Raw genomic sequence first — 23817 nt, 5'->3', positions numbered from 1 at the left:
AAAAGTTTCAAATTTTTCTGATTCTCATAATATTTTCTGAACAGAACCACGACAAAGCACTCCGACGGCTTGACCGACGATCGTGATTATTATCGCGATGATAAGTGAAACCTGATTCTTGGTCACCTCATTATGCATCTCTAGACTCCATTGAAAAACATGATATACATGTCTCTTGCTTGGCTGCCATGGGCTAAACATGGAATGGCTAGACCCACCGACTTTCTCTACAAGAATTAATTAACAGTCGCAGCACCAAATTTACTCTGATCGGCTTGTATTGTTTCCGGCCGTATACATTAGCAGCCAAAATAATTAATGCATGCGATGCAAATACCAATGATTGGGCGAAAAGAAAATAGAGACAGAGTATCTAGTGTCTTTTTTTAGAGGTAAACCACTAGCAGTATTCTATTTCCATGTTGGGTAGTTAAATTCAATGGTTGCAGCATTCGCCGCATTTGGCCTGATTCTGAATGACAACGCAACGCCTCTAAACTAACTGCAGATAAGGGAGAAAGCAGACATGTCAGTGCACCTCATACATGCATAATGATAATACCCATACATGATATTTCCTCCGCTTCATTTCATAATATAAGTCTTCTATCCTTACCCAGATTTATATACATTATAAATAAATCCACACACATGTATAAAGTATATATATTCAATAATGAATAAATCAAAGAAAATTATAGTCTTAATTACAATGTAAAATGGAGGTAGCTGAATAACATAGTTGACTTTTTTTACACGTTTGGTCGTTTGTCTTATTAAAAAAATTATATGATTATGATTTATTTTGTTGTGATTGGATTTATAAATATAACTTATATTTTTTGTATTTATATAATTTTTTGAATAAGATTAACCGTTAAACGTGTAAGAAAATTTCAAAGGTGTAAGTAGCTTCAACACATTTACATATGTTAAGAGTAATTCATACATAAATAAATCATATGTCACCGTCTCAAAAACATTGTTCAAAGTCTTTAGATCATTGTGGCAGCTTTCATCATACAAGTAGGGGCCGGGATCTTGATTCAAAAAGGCATATGTTTCTTTTCCTTAATTCCTATAGATTTGTACACAATGTATATGGAATTGAGGCCTATCTTTAAAGTCTCCTTTGAAATAATGTTGCTTGCAAATTATTGACAGAAGTAAACAAAAAGAAAAGGAGGTAGCAGGTGACTTGGCTTGGTCAGCACCTATTGCTATAGTCATCAGTATTATGTGTAATGTTACCCGCACCGCACCGCACATGATAGGGACAAGGAGAACTAATGCACTGACCAATGGGGCCCACCGCGGCGTTTTGACTTTGCAACGTACCTCCCTTTTGTTTGTTTGATTCGATTTGATTTTGAAGGGGTTAGACTAGACATGGGAATGGGATGCCGGCGAGTCAACCGCCGCCTCCTCGTCGTCGTCGTCCTCCTCCTCCCGCTTGACGTCCCGCCTCTCGCGCCCGGCGAACCACCGTGCGGTACGACGCGCGATCGGCACCCACCGCCGACGTGCCTGCTCTTGATCATCCTCCAGACGCTCCCTCATCGCCGCGCGCAGCCGCGGAAGGCTCACCAGCTCCGACATGGAACGCACCCCCGACGATATCATCCTCGCCGCGTCGACTGGTCCTGATGAGCTGCTTCCTCCTGCCGCCTTGCCGCTTGCAACCTTGAGGAGTCTCTTCCTGTCCGTCTCCTCGTTGACAGCCTTAGGAAGCTCGTGGTCGGCCTGATCCCCGTACAGCTCCAGCTCCAGCTCCACGGCGTCGTCGGTCGACATGGAACGAAGCAGCTCGTTGTCGAGCGCGATGAGGTCGGAGGAGTTGATCTCGCTCCATCGGCTCTTGAACACCACGTCCGACACCACGATGCGGTGCTTGTGGCGATCGAGGCAGTGTGCTGCCTCCTTGGGGGCCTCCGCCTCCATCTCCATTCGCGACGAGGGCACGCGCTCCACGAAGATGTTAAGGAGGTCGCGGCCGGGCGCTCCGGCTAGCTCTTCGTCGTCGAAGCGCTCTGAGCTGCCCCCGGGGACGAAGCGTGCGCTGGAGGCGTACTTGAGGCCGAGCGCGGCATCGTCGGCATCGACGCGCGCGCGGCAGAGAGGGCAGCTGGCCTTGGACTCGAGCCAGCGGTCGACGCAGTCGAGGTGGAAGGCGTGGCGGCAGCGCGGGAGGAGGCGGAGCAGGTCGGCGTCGTCGAAGCGCGCCAGGCACACCGCGCACTCCAGGCCCTGGCGAGCCCCGCGGAGAGCCGCGAAGCGGAAGAAAGGAAGCGACTCGATGACCGGCTTGGCGACGCCGTCCGGGTGGACAGCTTCGGCCGGGGCGGGGGCGGGCGTGGGCGTGGGGGCGGCGCCGGGGCTGGGACTGGGATGGCAGAACTTGGCGTACATGAGGAGAAGGAAGGTGAGGGAGAAGATCATAGTGAAGATGCCGACGACTATGGCGACGCTCGGGCGGAAGGAGACCTTGATGCCGACGCCGGGCGGCGTCTCCGGGGCGGCTTCAGCAGTGGCCGGCTGCGCAGCAGCAGCACAAGCAGCGGCGGCGAGGAGGGCGGCGAGGAGGGGGAGACGAGGCGATGTCGGCATGGACATGGACATGGACATGGACCTTTTCTTTTCTTTTGTTTGCCTTTGATGAGGCGCCTCCTGTTCCTCCTCTATCTATCGATCTATCTGTGCAGAATCAGAATGCAGGGAAGGCCCAGTCGCTAGTGCAAGTGCTGGTGTAGTGTGCTGTGCAGTGGGCCCTTTCTATTAATTAGCAAGATGACGTCCCTCCTCTACTTAATCCCCCGTCACTGTATAACATCCTTATCTTTTTTTTTAACACACTTACGACTATTCGTCCTATAAAAATATTTATATATTTATTATTTATCATAATTAAATGTATTACTAAATGTTTTAATATGCTCTTTATTTTATATTTTAAATTGTTTGGCCTATATCTAGATTCCCTCTCTCTATATATATATATATATGTATATGTGTGTGTTTAGATTCACTAACTCCGATAAGAAACTAGCATATGCTAGAAAGTCTTATATTGGGTGATGAAGATATAAACATATATTTTTAACATTTTACAAAATTTTAAATAAAACAAATAATCAAATACTACCTCTGTTTCATAATGTAAGATGCTTAACTCTTTTAGTTGCAACGTTTGAATATTCGTTTTATTCAAAAATTTAGTACAAATATAAAAAATGACAAGTCATGCTTAAAGTTATTTTTGATAATAAAGTAAGTCACAGAGGAAATAAATGATATTTCCATAATTTTTGAATAAGACAAATGGTCAAATATTGCAAGAAAAAAGTTAAATATTTTGTATTGTGGAACGGATGGAGTATGTATTAAAAAAGAATCAATAGCTATTAAAATCAAAATCCGGGTGAGGAATCTGTATGGTGTATCTCTTTGTTTCTTCTGCCTGTTTTGTTTCTGTCCTGCTAACCTCTTCCTGATCTCTCTCATTCATTCATTTGCTTTTCTTTTCATTTCTTTTTGCAGGCTTTCAAGCGCACCATATCATTCTCATCTGCCTACTTCCAGTGGGAACAAAAATATCTCAAGTATGTCCATTTGCTTCTTCCGTTATATTATGAGCGTAGTATAATATATATTTTCTGTGTCAGTAGAAGATCGATCGCTAAGCGGTTGGCGAGGCGTTCTTTGCGGATCGCCCAATCCCTTCCCCATCAAATAACTCTCGTTACCTCTAACGGTTAACGGACAGGACCGTATATGGATATATCCACCGTCCGATAAGAGAATGAGGGCTAGGATCTGCGGCAGGATAAGGATTGGGGTCTCTCAAAAGTTCTCTCAGCACGTACAAATATGTTTATTAGCTGACTCTATCCGTCGTCATATAATAAAATTTGGTGACCTCATAAGTTTGGTTGCTTGTCCAAACCGTTGTGTTATAATCCCTATAATCGCTCGGGACAACGGGATATGGTTTCAGTAAGCTACGTTTAAAAATTTTTGCAAGAGTTTATTTTTTAAAAAAAAGGTAAAAAATAAGAGAGAAACATCATGTTGATGTATCATGATATCGCACTGTTTCACATTCAAACTATGATTATCAATATTGATCGTGCCACTGCGTTTATTTTTATTTTTAGGTGAAGGATACCAGGTCTTGTCTAGCAGCGTAATTTTATAAAAAGAAACAGTATATACATCAAAGATTTACATATCGATATTAGGATTTTCGTATATATATATCCCAATTATCGATATTGCGATTACCACAAAAAGATCATGATAATTGTTGGATACCGTGTGATTTCCTTTCCAAAAAACTTTAAAATTTTAAATTTGCATGATTTTTCAGTGATTATTGTAATTATCGCCATATTGTCGCCTGCGGTTTGGGCCCCCAAAGTAATATTGCAAACCCTGATTTTGCCCTGTATCCGATACACACTTGTTTCTCATCCCACCCTGAGCTCTATACACATTTTATTTCAAAGTGCTTGGGGCCGATTCTTTATCCAAAAATTGAGAGGTTGATGAAAGAGTAATCTAAAACATGTAATTTGATTGTCGTAGTTAAATGTTTTATGTGATTTTAATCACTGTAGATGGATCTTAGTTGGATGTAAAATACCAAACACCAAAGCCAGGAGTATATAATGGAGTTATTGAATTCTTGAATACCACAAATGATGATAAAAGGAAAGGAGGAACAATGATTACACCGTGTGTCCATACGTAGACTGCAGAGATCGAGTGCAGTTAGATCTCACATAATATGTAGAGTACGGTGAGCAACATTTCTGAAATATTAGTGTTGATCATCAGTCAGATCGACGATGAACAGAAAGAGGAACGAGAAGTAGCAGATAACATGCTCGTCCCTTCCATGCATGTTGGATTAATTCTTGGGTGGTGATATATAATTGATGTCGATTTCATCATGCTGTCTGGTGTTGAGAAGCCGGCCGGGTGGGCTACAATGATATAATTGGGTGGATCGCGTCTACTATTAAATTGGTGGTCCTTGAGTGGTGACGCAGTGAGTGAGGCAGAGTACGTAGAACTCATCAAACTTGCATCCATCATGCTTCGAAAGTTGATCAAGCTTCCCTTCTCTTATGGAAGATCGAAGAACATGCCTTCTTTTTTCCTATGAAAAGATCAAGATCGAGAGTTCAAGTGTTGCTAAAGGAAAGGAATCTCTAGCCTTGAACCGAAGACAAATGGATTGATTGATTTTTCACTTTGATTTGTTCCATGTGTAGCTGCTCGTCGATTGCGACCTCCGGAACAACAGTTAGTTGTTGCTTGTCCTCCATATTACCATAGACAAGGAAACATTATTGTCGTTGAACACCGCGTCTAGCTAGTCTCTCCTCGCGAGGACCATTGACGGTGGACCAACGAGACGAGAGTACAACTGCTCTGGTATAGAGATATGTAGTGTATGGTGTGTATCTTGGCTGAACCGAGCACTCCATCCTTTAGATAAGCAAAGAACGGTTATGCATTACATAGAATTATCTATGTTAGAGGATCTAGTTCCCACAATAATGTACTCCTTTTATAACAAAGGGATGACTCGAGGACGGAGGCAGTACAATACCATTTTATCAATGATTCAAAAATCACCCAGAGCAAAACCACTACAGTGAGATAACATTGCTATTTTGTCATTCTTTTTTTGAATAAGAAGGTAGAAGAGGCTATACCTTGTATCCATTTCAATAAAATGGGGTGGTGTTACAAGTTGAAGTACAGAAGGGGGAGGGTGGGGGGATGTACAGGGAAAGAAGAGTTTCCAGCTTCTTTCAGGTACATAAATAAAGTAACAAAAATTTAAAGGAAGAAGAAAGCTTGCAAATTTTAGAGGTGCCGAACAGTCCATTGGTTCATTATCCTTCTGGTTGAGTTGTTTGCACGATGGCTCCATAAGTCAATAGTTTCTTTTATCTGTCTCAGTGTTTCTGGTAAGGTTTGTCTTTGCTGCTCAAACACTCTTTTGTTCCTCATTCTCCAGAGCGTGTATGCACATGCTGCGAACCATACGGGTTCAATGCCTGTCTGTCCATTGTTTTGTTCTATTATTCTATCCATAAAGTTGCATACCGAAATTGATGTGTTGGCTTTTTCTGATAGTTGTAGAGTTGCCCATAGTTCTGTTGCTGCTTTGCACCTGAGAATGATATGATCTGCTGTTTCTAGTGCCGTGCAGAGTTCGCAGTGCGGATTATCGTTCCATTTCTTTTTTGTCCTATTGCGTTTGTGTTTAATCTGTCTTTGAAGGCTAGCCAAAGGAAGACTTTGCAGATGTTCGGTATGACAGTAATCCAAATGTATCTCGATGGGTGCCAGAGTGATCCATGGTAGGTTATCATATAGTATAGACTTAAAGTTATTATCTGTGTGGTGGGATGTAGCAATTGTCTTTCATCTGGAGTTGAATCATCAGGATAGTAGTTATTGATGATGAGTTGTAGTTCCTGTAACTCTGTTTATGCTTGGGTAGATAGGTTTGGGTGCAGTTGTATGGTCCAAGCCTGGTTCTGGAATTGTGAGAGAACTGTGCAATCTTTGTCAACTGCATATGAAAATAGAATAGGGAAGGTGTGCATGAGTCTATTATTGGTCCAGTTATCTTTCCAGAATAGTATTGTGCTTCCTCTCCCCAATATGGTTGTTGTGACTAGGATTAGCCTTTGGATGTTGGCATTTATCAATTTTCAGATAGGAGTGTCAGTATTTTTCACTTGCGTTGGTATACTGTTCTGCATGTATTTGGCTTTGAACCACTTTCCTAGTGGTTGATCACTTTCTGTTAAGATCCTATTTGCAGTTTTCATTAGCAGTCTATATTGTGTGCCTTCAAATCTTTGATACTTAAACCTCCTTGTTGTTTGGATAACAGAACCATTTTCCAGGCGACTAGGCATTGCCCTCCTTTGATTGTTTTCTCACCTTTCCATAAGAAAGCTCTTCTGAGTTTGTCAATTGCTTCAATGGATTTGTCTGGCCATAAACAACATGACATGTAATATGTCGGTATAGCTGAGATGACTGAGTTTATCATTGTTATTCTTCCTCCTGATGATAGTGGTAACCAGCCGGCTAACATCTTGTCGATTTTTGCAATGACTGGCATTAGCATGTTGTGGGAAATTTTGGTTGTGGTCAGTGGTAGTCCTAAGTAGTTACATGGCAGTTCACTTAGTGGACATTGTAGGACTTGTGCTGCCACTTGTGCTTCTGTTGAGTTCATATGGATTGGTACTAAGGTGCTTTTGTGGTAGTTGATTTTCAATCTTGAGAAACCTGCAAAGGAGTCTAGTAGTTGTTTTATTGCAATTGCTTGCTGGGCAGTGCCTTTTAGTAGTAGCAAGGTGTCATCGGCGTACTGAAGAATTGGTGGGGCTCCAGTTGTATCTAGTGGGTGTGTTAAAGTGTTGTCTTGGTATGCCTTCTGTATCATCTTTTGGAGCACATCTGCAATTAGGATGAAAAGGTATGGTGACAGTGGGCTTCCTTGGCGTACTCCTCTCCTATACTGAATTGCATCTCCTGTTGTCCCGTTTAGTATAACCTGTGCACTGCCTGTGTATAGAATTGTTCTTATCCAGTCCATCCACTTGTCAGGAAAGCCTCTGTGCTGTAGTACTAGTATGATAGCATCCCAACTGACTATGTCAAACGCCTTGTGGAAGTCCAATTTGAGCACTAGCATGGGTTTTTTTTAGTGCGTATTGGACCATTTCGGAAGCCATGATGAAATTCTCTGTGATGATTCTGTTTTTGATAAAGCCTGATTGCATTGGGTCAATTAGTTCTGGTATGCGTGTTTGTAGTCTGTTGGCCAGGACCTTGCTTAGCAGCTTGGGTAGACTGTGTAGTAGGGAAATTGGTCTGAAGTCTTTTATGTTATGTGGGTTTTCCTTTTTTGGCAGCAGGGTTATGTATGATCTGTTGACTCCTTTGAGGCTGGTTCTGTTGTCATAGAAGCTTTGAAAGATGTCCCAAAGGTCTGGTAGGAGTATATGTTGAAATCTTTTGTAGAACTCATTTGTTAGGCCATCAGGTCCTGGGCTCTTGTTGTTTGGGGTCTGTGCTATTACCCTCTTTATTTCATCGAATGAGAAGTTAGTACATAGGTTCTCAAGATTAGCGTCTCTCTGGTAAAGATTGGCTAGAGATATATTGCTGTTAGAAACTGAAGTTTCACTGAAGATTTGGGTGAAATAGGATGTTGCTATCTCAAGTTTTTTTGAGTTGTCAAAGTGCTCCACCTCGCCTTCTGTGAGTACTTTGATGGTGTTCTTCTGTCTGTTGATTGTGGCTACTGTATGGTAGAACTTTGTGTTTTCATCTGTTAAAGTGCAGTAGCGAATTCTGGCTCGTCTTTTCCATTTGAGCGTTGTGCACCAAGTAAGTTCTTTTATTTTCTTTTGGATGTTCTGTCTAAGGCAGAATTCCAGGTTGGTTAGCTGTCTCCATTCCTCGATGTTGTCCAGGTATTGTGCAGTGGATTTATTGTCGTTTAGTAGATTTGGTAAGTTCTTGTTTGCCCTAATCCAAGCCCTTATTTGTGCTCTCAGCCGTCTGATTTTGTGGCTGAATCTAGTTACTGGGTTTGCTTGTCTAGTTTCTCTGGTCCAGCTGGTTTCTGCTAAGGAAATGAAATGTGGGTTGTGCAACCAGTAATTTTCTAGCCGAAAAATGTTTGAAAGTGGAGTGTTTTTGGAGATGGTGGCCAGAATAGGTGTGTGGTCAGAGGTGGTTGTTGGTAGGGCCTTTGCTAGTGACTCTGGGAAGGCTTGGGTCCAAACTGTGTCCATGAGGATTCTATCTAGTTTGACTAAAGTGGGGTTTCTTCTTTTGTTTGTCCAAGTGTACTTTTTGTTTGGGATTTCCAGGTCCACTAGACTCTCACTGTTAATCCAAGCATTGAAATCTTCCATTCCCCTGAAGTTGAGATTGTTATTGTTTTTTTCATGTGCATACCTATAAATGTTGAAGTCGCCAATGCACATCCATGGCCCTTGATTGGATGTTCTAATGTTTGACAATGTGGTAAAGAGGTCTAGCCTTTCTAGATCATTGTGGGGTGCGTATATGTTAGTTACTAGGAAGTTTGTTTGGTTTGATCTTGAGCTGAATCTACAGGTTATGGAGGAGGTTCTAAGTCAACAAGGGTAGCTTGGAACCTGGATTCTTGCCAAGCAATGACCAGCCTCCTGAACTTCCTGTTGAGGGTTGGTAATGGTATGTTCTCAGGTTTGGTGGAAGGAATGAGGTGGCTAGGAACCTGTTTATATGTTGGAGCTTTATTTCTTGCAAACATGCTATATCTGGTTTATGTTCTAGCAGGGTGGAGTAGATTGCTGCTCTCTTTTCTTTGTCTCCTAAGCCTCTTATATTCCAAGTAATGATTTTCATGAGGTCATTGTGTTCCTCTGAGGAGAGAGGTTTGTGGGAGAAATCCCCAAGACGCCGAAAAACACAAGTTGTCGCCTTAAAGTGGAAGTAGAGGACTCAAAAAACAGAATAGAAAAAGAACCATTTGCAACAGGTGAAAGAGCTAAAGAAAGAACATTCCTTGAAGAGGACCATCCTAATTAAGGTAGAAACTACCCAATTAAAAACGAAATTGAGAACTACCTCCCGGGTCATGGATAAGCCATTAGGCCCAGGTTTGGAGGGAAGCAAGAAAAGGAAATCTAGGCATGGTCGGGCCTTGAAGAGGCCGCCAGCTCATACATGGCACACTAATTTGAGAACTAGTGATGCTGCCAAGTACTGGAACCTGTTACTCATCAACATTGATCACCTTCATGGCCGCCTCCTTGATGATTGCATTTCCCTTTAGGCCACAGAATTCTGTAAGCTGCTTGATTGTTTTCTTGCTGGTAGGATCAGGTATGCTATTGAATGGTAGCTGTACTATATCTTCAAGCTTCTTGATTTTCTTCCTTGGTCTCACCGGTCCTTTGCTTGAGTTTCCTGAGCTTGAGCTGGCTGGCGTGGCGTCAGTGATTCGTCGGCTTGCTCTCAGTATTGGATCTATGCGTTCGCCATTGTATGCCTCTTTTATCCTTGAGCTTCTACTCACGTAAACCGTGACATTTAGGTCTGGTATTGCAGGGTTGTTCTCCATGGGGAACAGCTAAGCTGTTCGAGGATTTTCAGGAGCAGTGAGTGCTCTGTTGAGATCTTCTTGTGCCTCCAGCTTCTCTTTTTTCTTCTTTTCATAGTATCTTGCTAGATCTTGTAGAGGTTTCTTTATCAAGCAGCAGGGTCCTTCTTCAAGTGGGGTGATTGCCATTAGGAGGTGGCTGCCCGTGTCTGTCTGGCCTGGAGTGTGCTGGGGGAGGAATTTCAGTGGCAGGGTGCAGATTGGTGGAGATGGTAGGATGATGGGTGGTTCTGTGTGGAGGAGCGCTAGGGTTTGTTGTATGGGAATGTGTTTTATAACTGGCTGTTCATTCAGTGGGGTGAGGGAGAGGGGGGTGACTTATGCTGTGATGGGATATGCTGGGATCACGTTTTTGGTTGAGTAGAAGCAGTCTATTTCTGGTAGAAGACCTGGGATGTTGTCATCTCGTGGTAGCAGTGTATAGAGAAGAGTTCTTGCTGACAATGTTGCAAAAGTTTTTGTGGTTATGTTGTAGTAAGGGAATGTGGGTTCATCTAAGCTGTCAATTTGTCTAACATAGATCCAATATTGGAATGTTCTACTGGGGCTTAGGCAGACTGTTACTTTGTAAACCCCTTGTTCGAATGAGACTGTTGCATGTGGTGTGCGTACAAGGAAAGCTTGTAGGGGCAGTTTGGGTGAAAGGGACAGCAGGGCTAGAAGATCATGAAGTCTGGGATTTTTGTTTGTAGCTAGATCCTGTTTTGCCCTTAGCGCCATTTTGTCGAGTCGATCTAAGCTTGTTGTTACTGCTTTGGAGGAGCTTTGTGTGCTGATGGGGGTAGCTCTGGTTCTGTTGGCATTAGTTGATGGGGTGCGAGCTGGGTTCTAGTTTTGTTGTGGTGGTGTGGGGGTGGAGGCCCAACGTGAGTATCTGCGGCGAGGTGGCTGTGGTGGTGGCGATGGGGTGGAAGAGTTGTTCTCCCAGATTTCATTGATAAAAATGTCAGCAAACACACATGTCTCATCTGCTTTGTGGAAGGCTTAGTGGTGTGGGATGTGCTCTAAGGCCTCTACTTTGATCATGGCGAAAATGGCAGCAAACTCATGGCCATGCAAGCAAGCGTGGTCTATGTTTACCAAGTTTGCGAAACCAGACAAACAAGTTGCAATCCCTCTCCTGTGCCAAAATTCTAGAGGAAATTTCTCCAGGGTAATGCATACAATGTAGCGATAATCAAATGTGAATGCATTTTCACCTCTGTTGTGGGGATAGATGGAAACTTCGTGACCTTCTTCTCTGATTGGGCTCATTTTGAATGCTCTATCTTGGTCGTCTTGTCGCAGGAAAACACCGAAGGTTTGGCCAACACCTCCCGCAGCAAATCGTACCCGTGCTCCGCTCAGGTTGCGGTGGAAGACTCGCCGGAGCCAGGGAACTGGGTTTAGCATAGGTGGATAAATTGAGATAGCTGCAACGAGTGAATTTTGGTCTCTTGCTGGTGGGTAGTGGACGTCGAGTGAGACTGGGCGTCCTGGGACTGCCGGCTCCATGGTGCGATGGTTTGAGCTTAGGTGGTGGTGGTGGTGGTGGTGGTGTGAGAGGTTTTTGGCTAAAGATTTGGTGAACAGGGGTAGTTGGAGCGACGGTGTCCTGAGTTTCTGCAGAACCAGCAAATTTCTGGGTCTCTACGGCTGGGTTTGAGATGAGAGTAGGAGAGGCATCAGTAGCATCGTTGATGGAGATTTTTGGGCTTGTTGGGGTAGACTACCTGGTATTTCTTGTGGAGAAAGCTTGGGTTGCTGGAAGCTGGGCACATGAGGGCATTTATATAGGAATTGGGCTGGATGGGGTAGGGTTGCTTGAGAATGTTTTGGCTACCTGAGTTGGCTGCTTGAACGTATTGCATGGGTGGTGGAACCGAGGAGTTTGTCTGCTTGTCGTTATGATTGTATTGCGGGGAAAGAGGGGGTAAAGTGGTATCTGTCAGATTCATGAGTGAACCTGATCGGGTTCGATTGGGGCATATCCATGCAGGATCGTTTTGCTACTGACAGCTTGTGGTTTGGTGGTAGGATCGGTGGTTTTCTGAAGCTGTAATCTTGGATATGGGATTTGTTTTGATCCTGGGATATGGCTTTCCAGAGATGAGCGTGGCGGGAAAGAAGCTGAAAAGTTATGTTTGTTGCAGGTTTGGGAGAACGTTATGCGTATGCAACTTGACGAGAGCCCTCCACGTAGCAGTATTTCATTAGCCACTTCTTTTGATGCAACTTTGAATTTGAAAATGCCTTGTTTAGCTTGGTGGACGCAGAATGCTCCAGGGTATGCTCCGAACTCGCCGGAGAGGAGGGAGGCGACTCTTGCCGGTGATAGTGTGATCCTTCGGATTGTATTGTTGCTGTTAGCGTCACGGCCGTTCTCAGGTTTTTGTTGATGGGATCACAGGTTCCAGTATGGTAATTGGAAAGCATGGATGTTTCGAAAGGTGAAAGAGTCGAACGGGAGAAGGATGTTCTCTGCCTGGGCAGGAAGCCATGACGGCGCGGGGGCATGGCTGAAGAAAAGGGTGAGAACCAGAACTAAGACGAGGGAAGCAGAGAACAAGAGGGAAAAAAACGAAAGAATGAGGACAGACAAAGAGAGCAGAGACCTAGAACGAAGACGAAGGAAGCAGAGGTCTAGACGAAGAACAGACAAAGAAATGGCGACAACTTGAAACATGATTTCACTATGATGACACTCCTTGTTTTGGCTCCGGTAAAATATCACCGTTAAATCAGCACAATACGTTGAAATCATTTCTTCTCAGAAAAATCAATTTTAGCATGTTTTTTTAATGATGAAATGATATTCCCCCTGACCTATTGACTAAAAAAACTCAATCCACCTTGCAAATTTGGCAGTGGAGGAAACCAAAATCATAACTCAAACTTTATAATTATGGTGCGCTGCTATCGTTGGAATATCAATTGAGTGAACTACTAAAAAACTAGCACCTGCAATGATGCTTCAGCGGTGTATTGTGTATCTATAATTTTGTTTGTCATATGTATTTTGGTTTGCCATAAATATATGGCCCGACTCGGTCACTTTACTTTTGATATTTTTGTGTTCCAGTATGTTTTTTTGTTTTTGAAAATATTTCTTCAATCAGCCATGTTGTTTGATTGGTTGGACTAGTTGATTGCCTACACTCCTCTAGGACGGTAGGAGTAATATGGTAAACTCAGATGAGAATAGACTGAAAAATATTTCTCTTTTAAAATATAATGAATAAAAATGGTATTTCACATGTTGCAAAAAGCTTAAGAATGGCATGCACAGGTGGGTCCCCCGTTGCTTAGCCCACCTGTCAGAGACTCAACTAGTCAAGTGAGAGGATCCGTTTCCTAATTATCGCGGTGAGGGCAGCCCCTTTCTCCCATCTCTCTTCCCCTCTCCTCTCTTTCGAGCAACGAGCGCCGCCGTCGTCGGAATACTCTGCCCCGAGGGGGGAGAGAGAGAGAGAGAGGCGAGCTCTGCATCGGCTGCCACCTCATATAGCTCGAGCTCCCGCGTCCCTACGCGCCGCCTCTTCATCCGCACGCAGCCGGCGGCGAGCCCAAGCTCATCCCCACGCGTTCAGCCTCGCGTGATTCTTCCCAGAGGAGGGAGAGTCGGTCATGTCGTCGTCCTCCGCCGCCTTGTCCAGAGGCAAATCCGCAATTTCCGGATCCACCGCTAAATTCGAGGTGCGATTTCTCACCCCCACAAACACACACAACACTCATCGATTCGATGGCTAGATCCGGCTGTCTAAAATCGATCGATCGATCAGGCGGCTAAAGGGTCGTCGTCTAAGGGCGGCAAGCCCACCAGAGCCAGAGGGAAGACCGAGAAGAAGGTCTACTCGTTGCCGGGCCAGAAGTTCGACCCTCCTGAGGAGGTCAGTCAGTACCACCTCACCTCACCTCACCTGACCTGAGGACTACACTGTTATTTCCACCTAAATTAAATCCCATCCTGATGCCTGATCCCATTTCGTCCATCTCTGGCAGAGAGAGCCTCTCAGGATATTCTACGAGTCCCTATCCAAGCAGATACCTTCTAGTGAAATGGCTGAATTCTGGTACGCTAAAATGTTTCCCCCATTACATTTCTATGCTTATATGGATCTTAATAGCTACAAATACTCCTAACAGTGTTATTGATCAAGTGTCTAAGTACTAGCTAAGGATACTGGGATGGCAGCTTCAACGCATAAAGCTTATTGTTGTTAACACACTGCTAATGTACTACCTAAACAAGACAATTAATTAAGCTCTCAAACTACCCCCAAGATATGTTAGATTGCCTAATATTAGCACATCATTCTAATGAAGGCCAGGAGTACTTATAATTAAGTTCTCCTGCTAACCTATGCCTTAAGTACCATCATGGATCCTAGGTTGGCTTTCAAACTGCAGTGATCAATTATACGGCCATAGTACCTCATCCATAAAATGTCAACAGGTTGATGGAGCATGGGTTATTATCTCCTGAAAGAGCAAAAAAAGCATATGAAAGAAAGCAAAAGCGGCAACAGCAAATACGATCAGGAACCCCAATTAAACCCAGTGTAAAGAAAGACAAACCAGAAAGTTCAAAAAAACCAAGCTTATATAATAGTTCAGATTCAAAGGCAAAGAAAAGAGTCGATTACAGCGACGATGGCAACGACTTCATTGTCAAATTGAAGAGATCGAGGGGATGATATATCTCATATGAGTTTCTCCCATCCTTCCTTTTGTACGGCGAGGTACCGGTACCTCGAGATAAAAAAGAAGGATGAAAGTAAAACTCATCTTATATAGAGCTTTCAGATGCCAGCATAAGACAGCTGCCTCTATTGCTATAGCACCAATGCCCATAGGAGCTGGCCTGCAGTTTCCATGACAAGGATCATAAAAAAAATTGGGTTTGTGATGATTCTGTTGAAATATTTCTGTTTGTTTTCAATACCTGAGTACACACAAGAAAAAAGACATCCTTTACAAATGGTAAAACAAATTAATGTCACATTGGCAGCTTTATACATGTCGTCTTTATGTTTGTGTTGTAAAGACCGGCTGTTCATGGAGGTAAAGAAAGATAGGTTTTGCTGTGTCGTTTGCATTGTGCAATTAATTAATTTTTTTTTTGGCAGTGTTATAGTATATGGTGAAGTTGGCTAGAAAGAAAGATCATTTTGCCTGCCTGGGCTTCCGCCTCTTGAATATTTGGAAATTAGAATTACATAGAAGAACAAGCAATAGAGGCAAGTGGGAAAATAGTAAAATTACAGGCAAGGGAGTGGTTTGTTGTTGTATAGAGTACATACATAGTAGAGCGACCGAGCGAGCTTTATATAGTTAGTTACAGTTAGTTAATCGATCAGTGGTGTAGATAGATGGAGTGAGTGCAGTGCAGTGCAGTGCGTCAGGTGGCGCGGTGGGCGGCCGGAGAAGAAGAGGCGTTCTTGTTGAGCTGATGATGGTTGAGGCAGCTGTCCTTCCTGAACCTGACCGTTCCGGCCAAGTGGTCGATCTCCCAGATGTGCTCCTGCATGAGCACGTTGCCGATGATCATGGGGCCTTGGTCTATCCGGCGGAAGCCCAGGCAGGCAACCCCCGGCAACACCTCCGGAATGACGATGCTCTTGGCGTCCGGCTCCAGCCTCGCGCCGCTCTCCGTGACGATGGCGAAACTTGGTATGGTGACGTTGTGCGCCGGATCCACCCCGTCGCCGGCGAAGGACCACTGGTAGCAGTCGGTGAATCCATCTACGTGGGCCGTTGGCAGGTGCGCCAGGTGGCTGTTGAGCACCGCCGTGAGCGGGTCGTATACCGCTGGCACGAGGCACGTGATGGACGTGCCTGTGTCGAGGATTACGCCGCCTTGCCTGTCGTCCCACACCTCCGGGGGCACGTCCAGAGGCTGGCCGCCGACGAGGACGGCCGTGACGCGGAAGCCGTAGGCAACGTTGACAGCGCTGTACACCATGGGGGTCTCCATGGTGCCCGGCCCGTGGACGGCCGGGTTGCGGCCGAAGGTGAGGTAGCTGGAGGCGTTGCGGCCGCTGGCGGTGGCGAGGAGACAGAAGGAGAAGCGCGCAGCGAAGCGCCTCGCCGCCGTGACGCCGAAGGAGGCGTCGCTGTTGCCGAGGGAGAGGATGCCATCGTGGGAGTCGACGGCGTCGCCCTTCTCGAAGGTGGAGCAGCCGAGGACGAGGCCAGGCAACTTGGCCATGGTGCCGTCGGAGACGGCGACGGTGGCCTTCTCCTGGCCGTAGATGCCGCTGGATATGGTGCCGTCCTGCACTCGCTGGAAGTAGGTGCAGGAGGTGTTCTGGTTGCTGCCCCGGCAGGTGTTGTAGGGCAGATTGGCGCATGCCTCCTGCGAGCAGCGGAAACGGCGCCACGACGACGAGAGCGCCGGGCGGTACCAGTTCTTGATCACCTTCACCGGCGGCCGCCCGTTGCCGCCTTCGTCGAGGGACATGGTGGTGGCGGCCGGGGGCACGTGGGGACGCCCCGGATGCTTGCCCCTGCGGCGGCGCAGGCGGCAGTTGATCCAGGTGACCTCGTTGGCGGTGTCGAGGGCGAGGCTGTAGGGCAGCGCAGGGGTGCCGATGCGGACGACGACGAGGTAGACGCCCACTTTGGCGATGTTGAGGGCGCTGCGCATCGGCAGCTCGAAGGTGGAGGTGTTGGACATGAGCGCCGGCACCTGGCGCAGCACCCGCCGGTGCCGCATCTGGTCCTTGTCCTGCAGCGCGCGGAAATGCTCCCGCCGCTCGTCTGCCGACTCCGGCACCACGGGTGGCGTGATGGGAAGGTGGAAGCTCTCCTCCTCCTGGACCTCTTTCTCCTCGCCAGACGCTACCCCCGCTATCCCTGCGGCGACGAGCAGCAGCAGCAGCGGCACCACCGGACCGGGCGGCGGCATGATCGATCCTTCCTCCCTCCCTTCCTCCCTTCCTTTGCTGCTTCCTCCTCCTCCTTTTTTGTCCCCAATTAGCTAAGACATTCTACTACAGCTCGATCGTCTGCTTAATCTCTTCCTTCCACACAAGATGATTCTATGTTAAGCGATCATTCCTGTGGTCACGAGCTCTTTCAGGAATGCCCTCTTCTCTTTCTCTTCTTAATTATGCCCGCCAGCCTTTTTTTTATTATTGACAGACACATACTAGCGAGTATATAATAATAGAGATTGTTAGACTAGAGAAGAAGTAGAGACTGCTTAGCTTATTAGCATGTCGTGCAATAGTATGGGCCTTGCCAGCTTAGCTTATCTTGGGCCTTAAATACTTGGGCCTCGTATCGTAAAAAAGGGTGCATTTCCCTACGGGTTACGGCTATCATCAGCGTCAGCCTCTGCATGCCTTGTCCAACACTTGTCTGGCAATAGCAACAGTACAGTACAATAGTACTCTCATGCACCGGTGACCGATGCGCTGACTGGCTGCATGGCATGGCATGGAGGAGGCTTTGGCTTTGGAGTATATATAGGGGCTGCTTGCTACACCTTGACGGAGGCAAATGCAATTGCAATTGAAGAGCGCGCAGAGGAGAGCACGCATGGCCGCCGAGTTGCTTCTGCCCAGCCGCCTTATCATTCCTCTCCTCCTCCTCCTCCTCACCTCAGCCGCCGCAGCCACCGCCACGGACGACCGTCTGCGTGCACAGGCCGCCCTCCTTGTCCACGCCTTCTCTCCGCCTCTCCAGCCGCCGTTGCGCGCCACCTGGACCGTCGCCAACCACGCCTCCCTCTGCTCCTCCTGGCCCGCCGTCCGCTGCGCCCCCGACAACCGCACCGTCGTCTCCCTCGACCTCTCCTCCTACAACCTCTCCGGCGCGCTCTCCCCTGCCATCGGCCGCCTCCGGGGCCTCCGCTTCCTCTCCCTTGCCGCCAACTCTCTGTCCGGCGAACTACCTCCCACCATCGCCGCCCTCCCAAACCTGCGTCACCTCAACCTCTCCAACAACCAATTCAACAGCACCCTGGCCGCTCTCCGCTTCTCCACCATGACCAGTCTCGAGGTCCTGGACGTCTACGACAACGACCTCTCCGGCCCGCTCCCGGACGCCGGCCTCACCACCCTCCCGAGCCTCCGCCACCTCGACCTCGGTGGCAACTTCTTCTCCGGCAGCATCCCGCCAAGCTTCGGTCGCCTCGGAGCCATCGACTTCCTTTCGGTCGCCGGCAACAGTCTCGGTGGCCGCATCCCGCCCGAGCTTGGGAACCTCACCACCCTGCGCCACCTCTTCCTCGGCTACTACAACCAGTTCGACGGCGGCATCCCGCCGGAGCTCGGTCGCCTCGCCAGCCTGGTGCACCTCGACATGGCCAGCTGCGGCCTGCAGGGGGAGATCCCGGCGTCGCTCGGCGGCCTCGCCAGCCTCGACACGCTCTACCTGCAGACCAACCAGCTGAACGGCACGCTCCCGCCCGCGCTCGCCAACCTCACCGCCCTCAGGTTCCTCGACGTCTCCAACAACGCGCTCACCGGGGAGATCCCGCCCGAGCTCGCCGCTCTCACGGACCTCCGCCTGTTCAACATGTTCATCAATCGCTTCCGTGGCAGCATCCCTGAGTTCATCGCCGACCTCCGCTCGCTCCAGGTCCTCAAGCTGTGGCAGAACAACTTCACGGGCGCCATCCCCGCGGCTCTCGGCCGTGCAGCACCGCTCCGCGAGGTGGACCTCTCCACCAACAGGTTGACCGGCGAGGTGCCGCGCTGGCTCTGCGCGCTTGGCGAGCTCCAGATCCTCATCCTCCTCGACAACTTCCTCTTCGGGCCGGTGCCGGAGGGGCTCGGCGCGTGTCGGACACTGACGCGGGTCCGCCTGGGCCGGAACTACCTCACCGGCCCGCTCCCCCGCGGCTTCCTCTACCTGCCGGCGCTGACCACGGTGGAGCTGCAGGGCAACTACCTGACGGGGCAGCTCCACGACCACGAGGACGCCGGCGGCAGCAGCCCGCTGTCGTTGCTGAATCTCTCCAGCAACAGGTTCGACGGCTCGCTCCCGGCGTCCATCGGCAACTTCTCCTCCCTGCAGACGCTCCTGCTCAGCGGCAACCAGTTCACCGGTGAGATCCCGCGTGAGGTCGGCCAGCTCAGGCGGCTTCTTAAGCTGGACCTAAGCGGCAACAACCTGACCGGCGAGGTCCCTGGCGAGGTCAGTGAGTGCGCGTCGCTGACGTACCTAGACCTGAGCGTGAACCAGCTCTCCGGCGCTATGCCAGCGCGGCTGGTGCAGATCAGGATGCTCAACTACCTCAACGTGTCGTGGAACAAGCTGAACGGCAGCATACCGGCGGAGATGGGCGGAATGAAGAGCCTGACGGCCGCCGATCTGTCCCACAACGACTTCTCCGGCCGCGTGCCCCAGAACGGGCAGTTCGCCTACTTCAACGCGTCGTCGTTCGCGGGTAACCCGCGGCTGTGCGGACTGGAGGCGGACCCGTGCAGCCTGACGCCCGGCGGGCCGCAGGTCTGGCCCTCAGGCAGCGGCGGGCAGGCGGCGAGGCGGGCGCCGGTGATGTGGAGGCTGAAGCTGGCGGCGGCGCTGGGGCTGCTGGCGTGCTCGGTGGCGTTCGCGGCAGCAGCGGTGGCGACGACCCGATCGGCGATGGTGCGGAGGCGGCGGTCGGGGTGGCAGATGACGGCGTTCCAGAAGGTGCGGTTCGGGTGCGAGGACGTGGTGCGGTGCGTGAAGGAGAACTGCGTGGTGGGGCGTGGCGGGGCAGGGGTGGTGTACGCCGGGGAGATGCCCGGCGGGGAGCGCGTGGCAGTGAAGCGGATCGTGGCGGTGGGTGACGGCGGGTTCTCGGCGGAGGTGCAGACGCTGGGGAGGATCCGGCACCGGCACATCGTGCGGCTGCTGGCCTTGTGCTGGAGCGCGGAGGCGAAGCTGCTGGTGTACGAGTACATGGCGGGGGGCAGCCTGGGCGAGGCGCTGCACCTGCGCGGCGGCATGCCGTGGGCGGCGCGGCTGCGGGTGGCGACGGAGGCGGCCAAGGGGCTGTGCTACCTCCACCACGACTGCTCGCCGGCCATCCTGCACCGCGACGTCAAGTCCAACAACATCCTGCTGGACGCGCAGCTGGAGGCGCACGTCGCCGACTTCGGCCTCGCCAAGTACCTGCGCGGCGGTGCGTCGGAGTGCATGTCCGCCATCGCCGGCTCCTACGGCTACATCGCGCCAGGTACGTAGCTTCCGTCTTTCTTTCTTTCTTTCTTTCTGTGATTAATTGTCCGTCAAGTCACTTAGTATTTGATTGATTAACCTATCTCGATCGCTACCATATTATTACGAGTACTACCTAGCAGCCAACGTGGATTATATTAGTGTAGAGACCAATCACCATTCGTCGTTACCATGCATGCAGTTCCTCCCAGTACTGGACGTTGCTGGAGCTGCATGCGGACAGTATATATGCTTCTCTCATCATCTGATGACTAGCTAGTACTGTGTGTGTGTGCATATTCTTTTTCCATGAATGCATGCATGCATGTAGATGTGGTCGGCTGGGCCTGGGACCTCCATCGATCGACCACCCGCACCTAAAGAACAAGCAGCAGCAGCGCAGCCAGAGGCTGATGATGACTAGACTCCTCAAAGGACGAGCCCCCCTAGCTTCTTTCATAGTATATCTGAATATATATTGCTGCACTGCCACTGCATATATATATATTCCGTATATGGATGGATCATGGATCATCGTCGAGAGACTGAATCCTTTCCCTTTCCCTTTCGCTTTAGCTTTTGCTTTTTTACTTTTACTAGCGAGGACATGTCATGCTCATGCTCATGTCAATACTAGTGTTCTCTGTCCTGCTACACAAACATGCAGATTAAAGCCCGCACTAGCTTGTTTGCTTTATTTAAGGGTACCCTAGAAAGAATGAACAAAGTTTCTTTTCATTTCGTCTTTTTCTTCTTCCTCCTCCTCCTCCTCTTCAGAAAGCACGCATGCATATTCAATTAGTCGTTGTTGTTGCTGCAATTAATGCGAACTAATTAAGCTGCTAGTATCTATAGTGACCGACCTAGCCGTAATTTGCAGAGTATGCGTACACGCTGAAGGTGGACGAGAAGAGCGACGTATACAGTTTTGGAGTGGTGCTGCTAGAGCTGCTGACGGGGCAAAAGCCGGTGGGAGAGCACCTGCAGGAGGAGGAGGCGGTGGACCTGGTGCAATGGGTGCGGGCGCGCAGCAAGGACAAGGAGGAGGGGGTGTGGCGGGTGCTTGACCGGCGGCTGGGCGGCGACGTGCCGCCAGGGGAGGCCACGCAGATGTTCTTCGTGGCGATGCTGTGCGTGCAGGAGCACAGCGTCCAGCGCCCCACCATGCGCGAGGTCGTCCAGATGCTCGAGCAGGCAAAGGCAAAGGCAAACCACCCCTCCACCTCCACCCAATAATCATCATTATTATTATTCCTTAATTAATTAATGTTATTATATATATATATATTATACACCATCGAATGCTTAATTACCTCCTCTGCTTTGCATGCCTGGTGACAACGTACGTACCTGCATTAATTCGCCTTGCGTGCGTACGTACACTGCTTAACTCCCGCTATAGCTTCCTGAATTGCTGAAGACAACTGTGATTTAAACGCCCTTTGAATAACAAGCCAAGAAAAAACCACTTACGTTCAATTGAAATGGCAATGTCGGTACCTTGGTTGTATTGCAAACACGGAGAGGGCGCAACAGAGGTGTAGCCAAGAACGAGCAGGAACATTTTAGTGACTTCGCGTTGAATGGAAAACCTTTGCCAATTCCAAGAACAGGCAAGGAATACCACGTCAGAAGTTAGCAGAATTCTCATGGAACTTACTATAAACTTCGGGTGTTTATTCTTACATTTGTCGGCTCCAACGCGTTGTCGTTTGTGTGATGTATTGAGCTGTCTGGAATGCTTTGAACACCGTGGGCTAGTTTCGCATGAGATCAACCTAGTTTACAACCAGAATTTGGAACATTGCAAGTCTGGTATTCATGTCCAAATACGAGAGATGAACTAAACATGAGTTTTTTTTTACCTGATGCATTAAAAATTTTAGTGTAAAATTATAGTATCTTAAAGTATATTATGTTGTATCTAAATATACTAAATTTATATACTGAAAAATGTGATACCTCAGAGTATTTTCAAGGATGATAAAAAAGCTTACTAAACATTCAAAACAGATTGATTAGGCCTCATGCTACTACAGTATCAGATACAAATTAATTGAGTAATTTTACCGTACTTGAGTAGATACTAGGAGGTACCAAATAAATCTAATAATTGATTTGATAGGGGTAGGATCGGAAGGGAAAAATGAGTAGAGACCGCACACCGCGGTCGTCGCGAAGGGTTGCGGAAGCCAGAGCGGAGGCAGTCCAAGCGTCGGTCAGTCGACCTCTCTCTCCCTTCCCGTTCTGGATCGGAAGCGGCGCCGCGCCGCCGTTCAGAGTTTAAATCCAGATGCCTGGAAAAGAGCATCGGCTTTGCGAGAACATACTAGCAAATGCATCACGCATGTAATCTACCGAGAAAATAACGAGGTTAATCGCCAATCTAGCTAGCTCGCTGCCTGGACCACGACGACGACGACCTAAGCCGTGCCTGTCACCAACCCATGGCGCCAGCATGCAGAGGCGATCAGCTAGGAAGAAACAAAAAATAAAGCCTGAGATGTGAGCAGCAGAGATTCAGATGATGATGCAGCAGATTCAGATGTGTTCAGATGAGTGAGTGTGTAGCGCCGCCGTCGTCGTCGTGAGGGTTGCCGGAGGCCGGAGCGGAGGCGGTCCAAGCGTCGGTCGGTCGGCGGTCGTCGCTTCGGCTGTCGCGGCGCGCCAGCAGCGGCATCGACCCCTCTCTATCCCGGCGGCGGCGTCGACCCTCCCTCTCCCGGCGGCGGTGGCAATAGAGAACGATGACTGGAGTACGGGGCGACTGGACAATCGAGCGGTTGCTGGGTGACGATGGCGAAATTCTCTTCTGCCCTCTTGATCTAAATTATCACGTGTGGACTCCTCGCGGTACCAAGAGATAATCAGAGCCCTTCGATCAAACACAATCAACGGCTATGATTTGATAGCTCTTGATACTTGGTAGACAGTAAACCACTCAAATTAATTTACAAGGCCTAACATGGATTATCGTAATCTACATCTAGCTCTGTCTCAGGTGGTCAGAGGTCAGATGCAGAGTGTTTCAGAATTCATACAGAGGCGAGAACTCACCACCCTTGTCATCCTCCTTGCACTGATCTTCCCCATCGTTGATCCATTGCGAGATCCTGGTATCACAAGCAGGTGATCGACCCATAGCTTAGCCTACAGCCGGATTTTGCCTTGGTCGCTCAACAACCACTGCGAGATTAGGCCTTTAGTTGCTTAGTTTTTTCCTTCTTCTTTTCTTTGTTTGTGATTTGTAGATTGAGCAATTTTATAGTACTTGAGACAATGCCAGCTACTAAGAGATACCAAATTATAGCCGCCGTTGATTGTAGCCGCCGTTGATTGTGTTTAATCGGAGAGCTCTGATTAATAGGTACCTCTCGGTACCTCGAGAAATCACACATGATAATTTTGATTGGAAGGGGGCAGAAAAACAATTTCGCGTATAAGGAATACAGTAACCGGGCGCCACCTACTCCTCCATGCCG

At 48.4% G+C, this 23817-nt stretch overlaps 4 protein-coding genes across 4 annotated transcripts; 2 read left to right on the top strand and 2 right to left on the bottom strand.

Annotated features, from left to right (window-relative positions):
* Window positions 1-972: 972 nt before the first annotated feature.
* LOC102707593 (E3 ubiquitin-protein ligase ATL42-like) lies at window positions 973-2669 on the bottom strand. The gene has a single exon (XM_040524571.1). The coding sequence runs from the start codon at window positions 2623-2625 to the stop codon at window positions 1384-1386; it is 1242 nt and encodes a 413-aa protein (XP_040380505.1). The 5' UTR covers window positions 2626-2669; the 3' UTR covers window positions 973-1383.
* Window positions 2670-13578: 10909 nt separating this feature from the next.
* Window positions 13579-15268, top strand: LOC107304310. Its single transcript, XM_015837847.2, has 4 exons — window positions 13579-13873; window positions 13960-14067; window positions 14180-14250; window positions 14634-15268. Exons 1-4 carry the CDS (start codon window positions 13805-13807, stop codon window positions 14872-14874), a joined length of 489 nt encoding a protein of 162 aa, XP_015693333.1. The 5' UTR covers window positions 13579-13804; the 3' UTR covers window positions 14875-15268.
* Window positions 15269-15338: 70 nt separating this feature from the next.
* LOC102707317 (aspartic proteinase NANA, chloroplast-like) lies at window positions 15339-17317 on the bottom strand. Its single transcript, XM_040524522.1, has one exon. It carries the CDS (start codon window positions 17085-17087, stop codon window positions 15579-15581), a length of 1509 nt encoding a protein of 502 aa, XP_040380456.1. The 5' UTR covers window positions 17088-17317; the 3' UTR covers window positions 15339-15578.
* Window positions 17318-17379: 62 nt separating this feature from the next.
* LOC102707038 (leucine-rich repeat receptor-like serine/threonine-protein kinase BAM3) lies at window positions 17380-21770 on the top strand. The gene is made up of 2 exons (XM_006655600.2): window positions 17380-20354; window positions 21216-21770. The coding sequence occupies exons 1-2, from the start codon at window positions 17684-17686 to the stop codon at window positions 21569-21571; spliced, it is 3027 nt and encodes a 1008-aa protein (XP_006655663.2). The 5' UTR covers window positions 17380-17683; the 3' UTR covers window positions 21572-21770.
* The last annotated feature ends 2047 nt before the right edge of the window (window positions 21771-23817 follow it).

Source organism: Oryza brachyantha, chromosome 5, assembly GCF_000231095.2.
Source record: "Oryza brachyantha chromosome 5, ObraRS2, whole genome shotgun sequence".
Classification (NCBI taxonomy): Eukaryota; Viridiplantae; Streptophyta; class Magnoliopsida; order Poales; family Poaceae; genus Oryza; species Oryza brachyantha.
The sequence above is the reverse complement of the archived record's forward strand: the minus strand, read 5'-3'. Positions and strand labels throughout refer to the sequence as shown.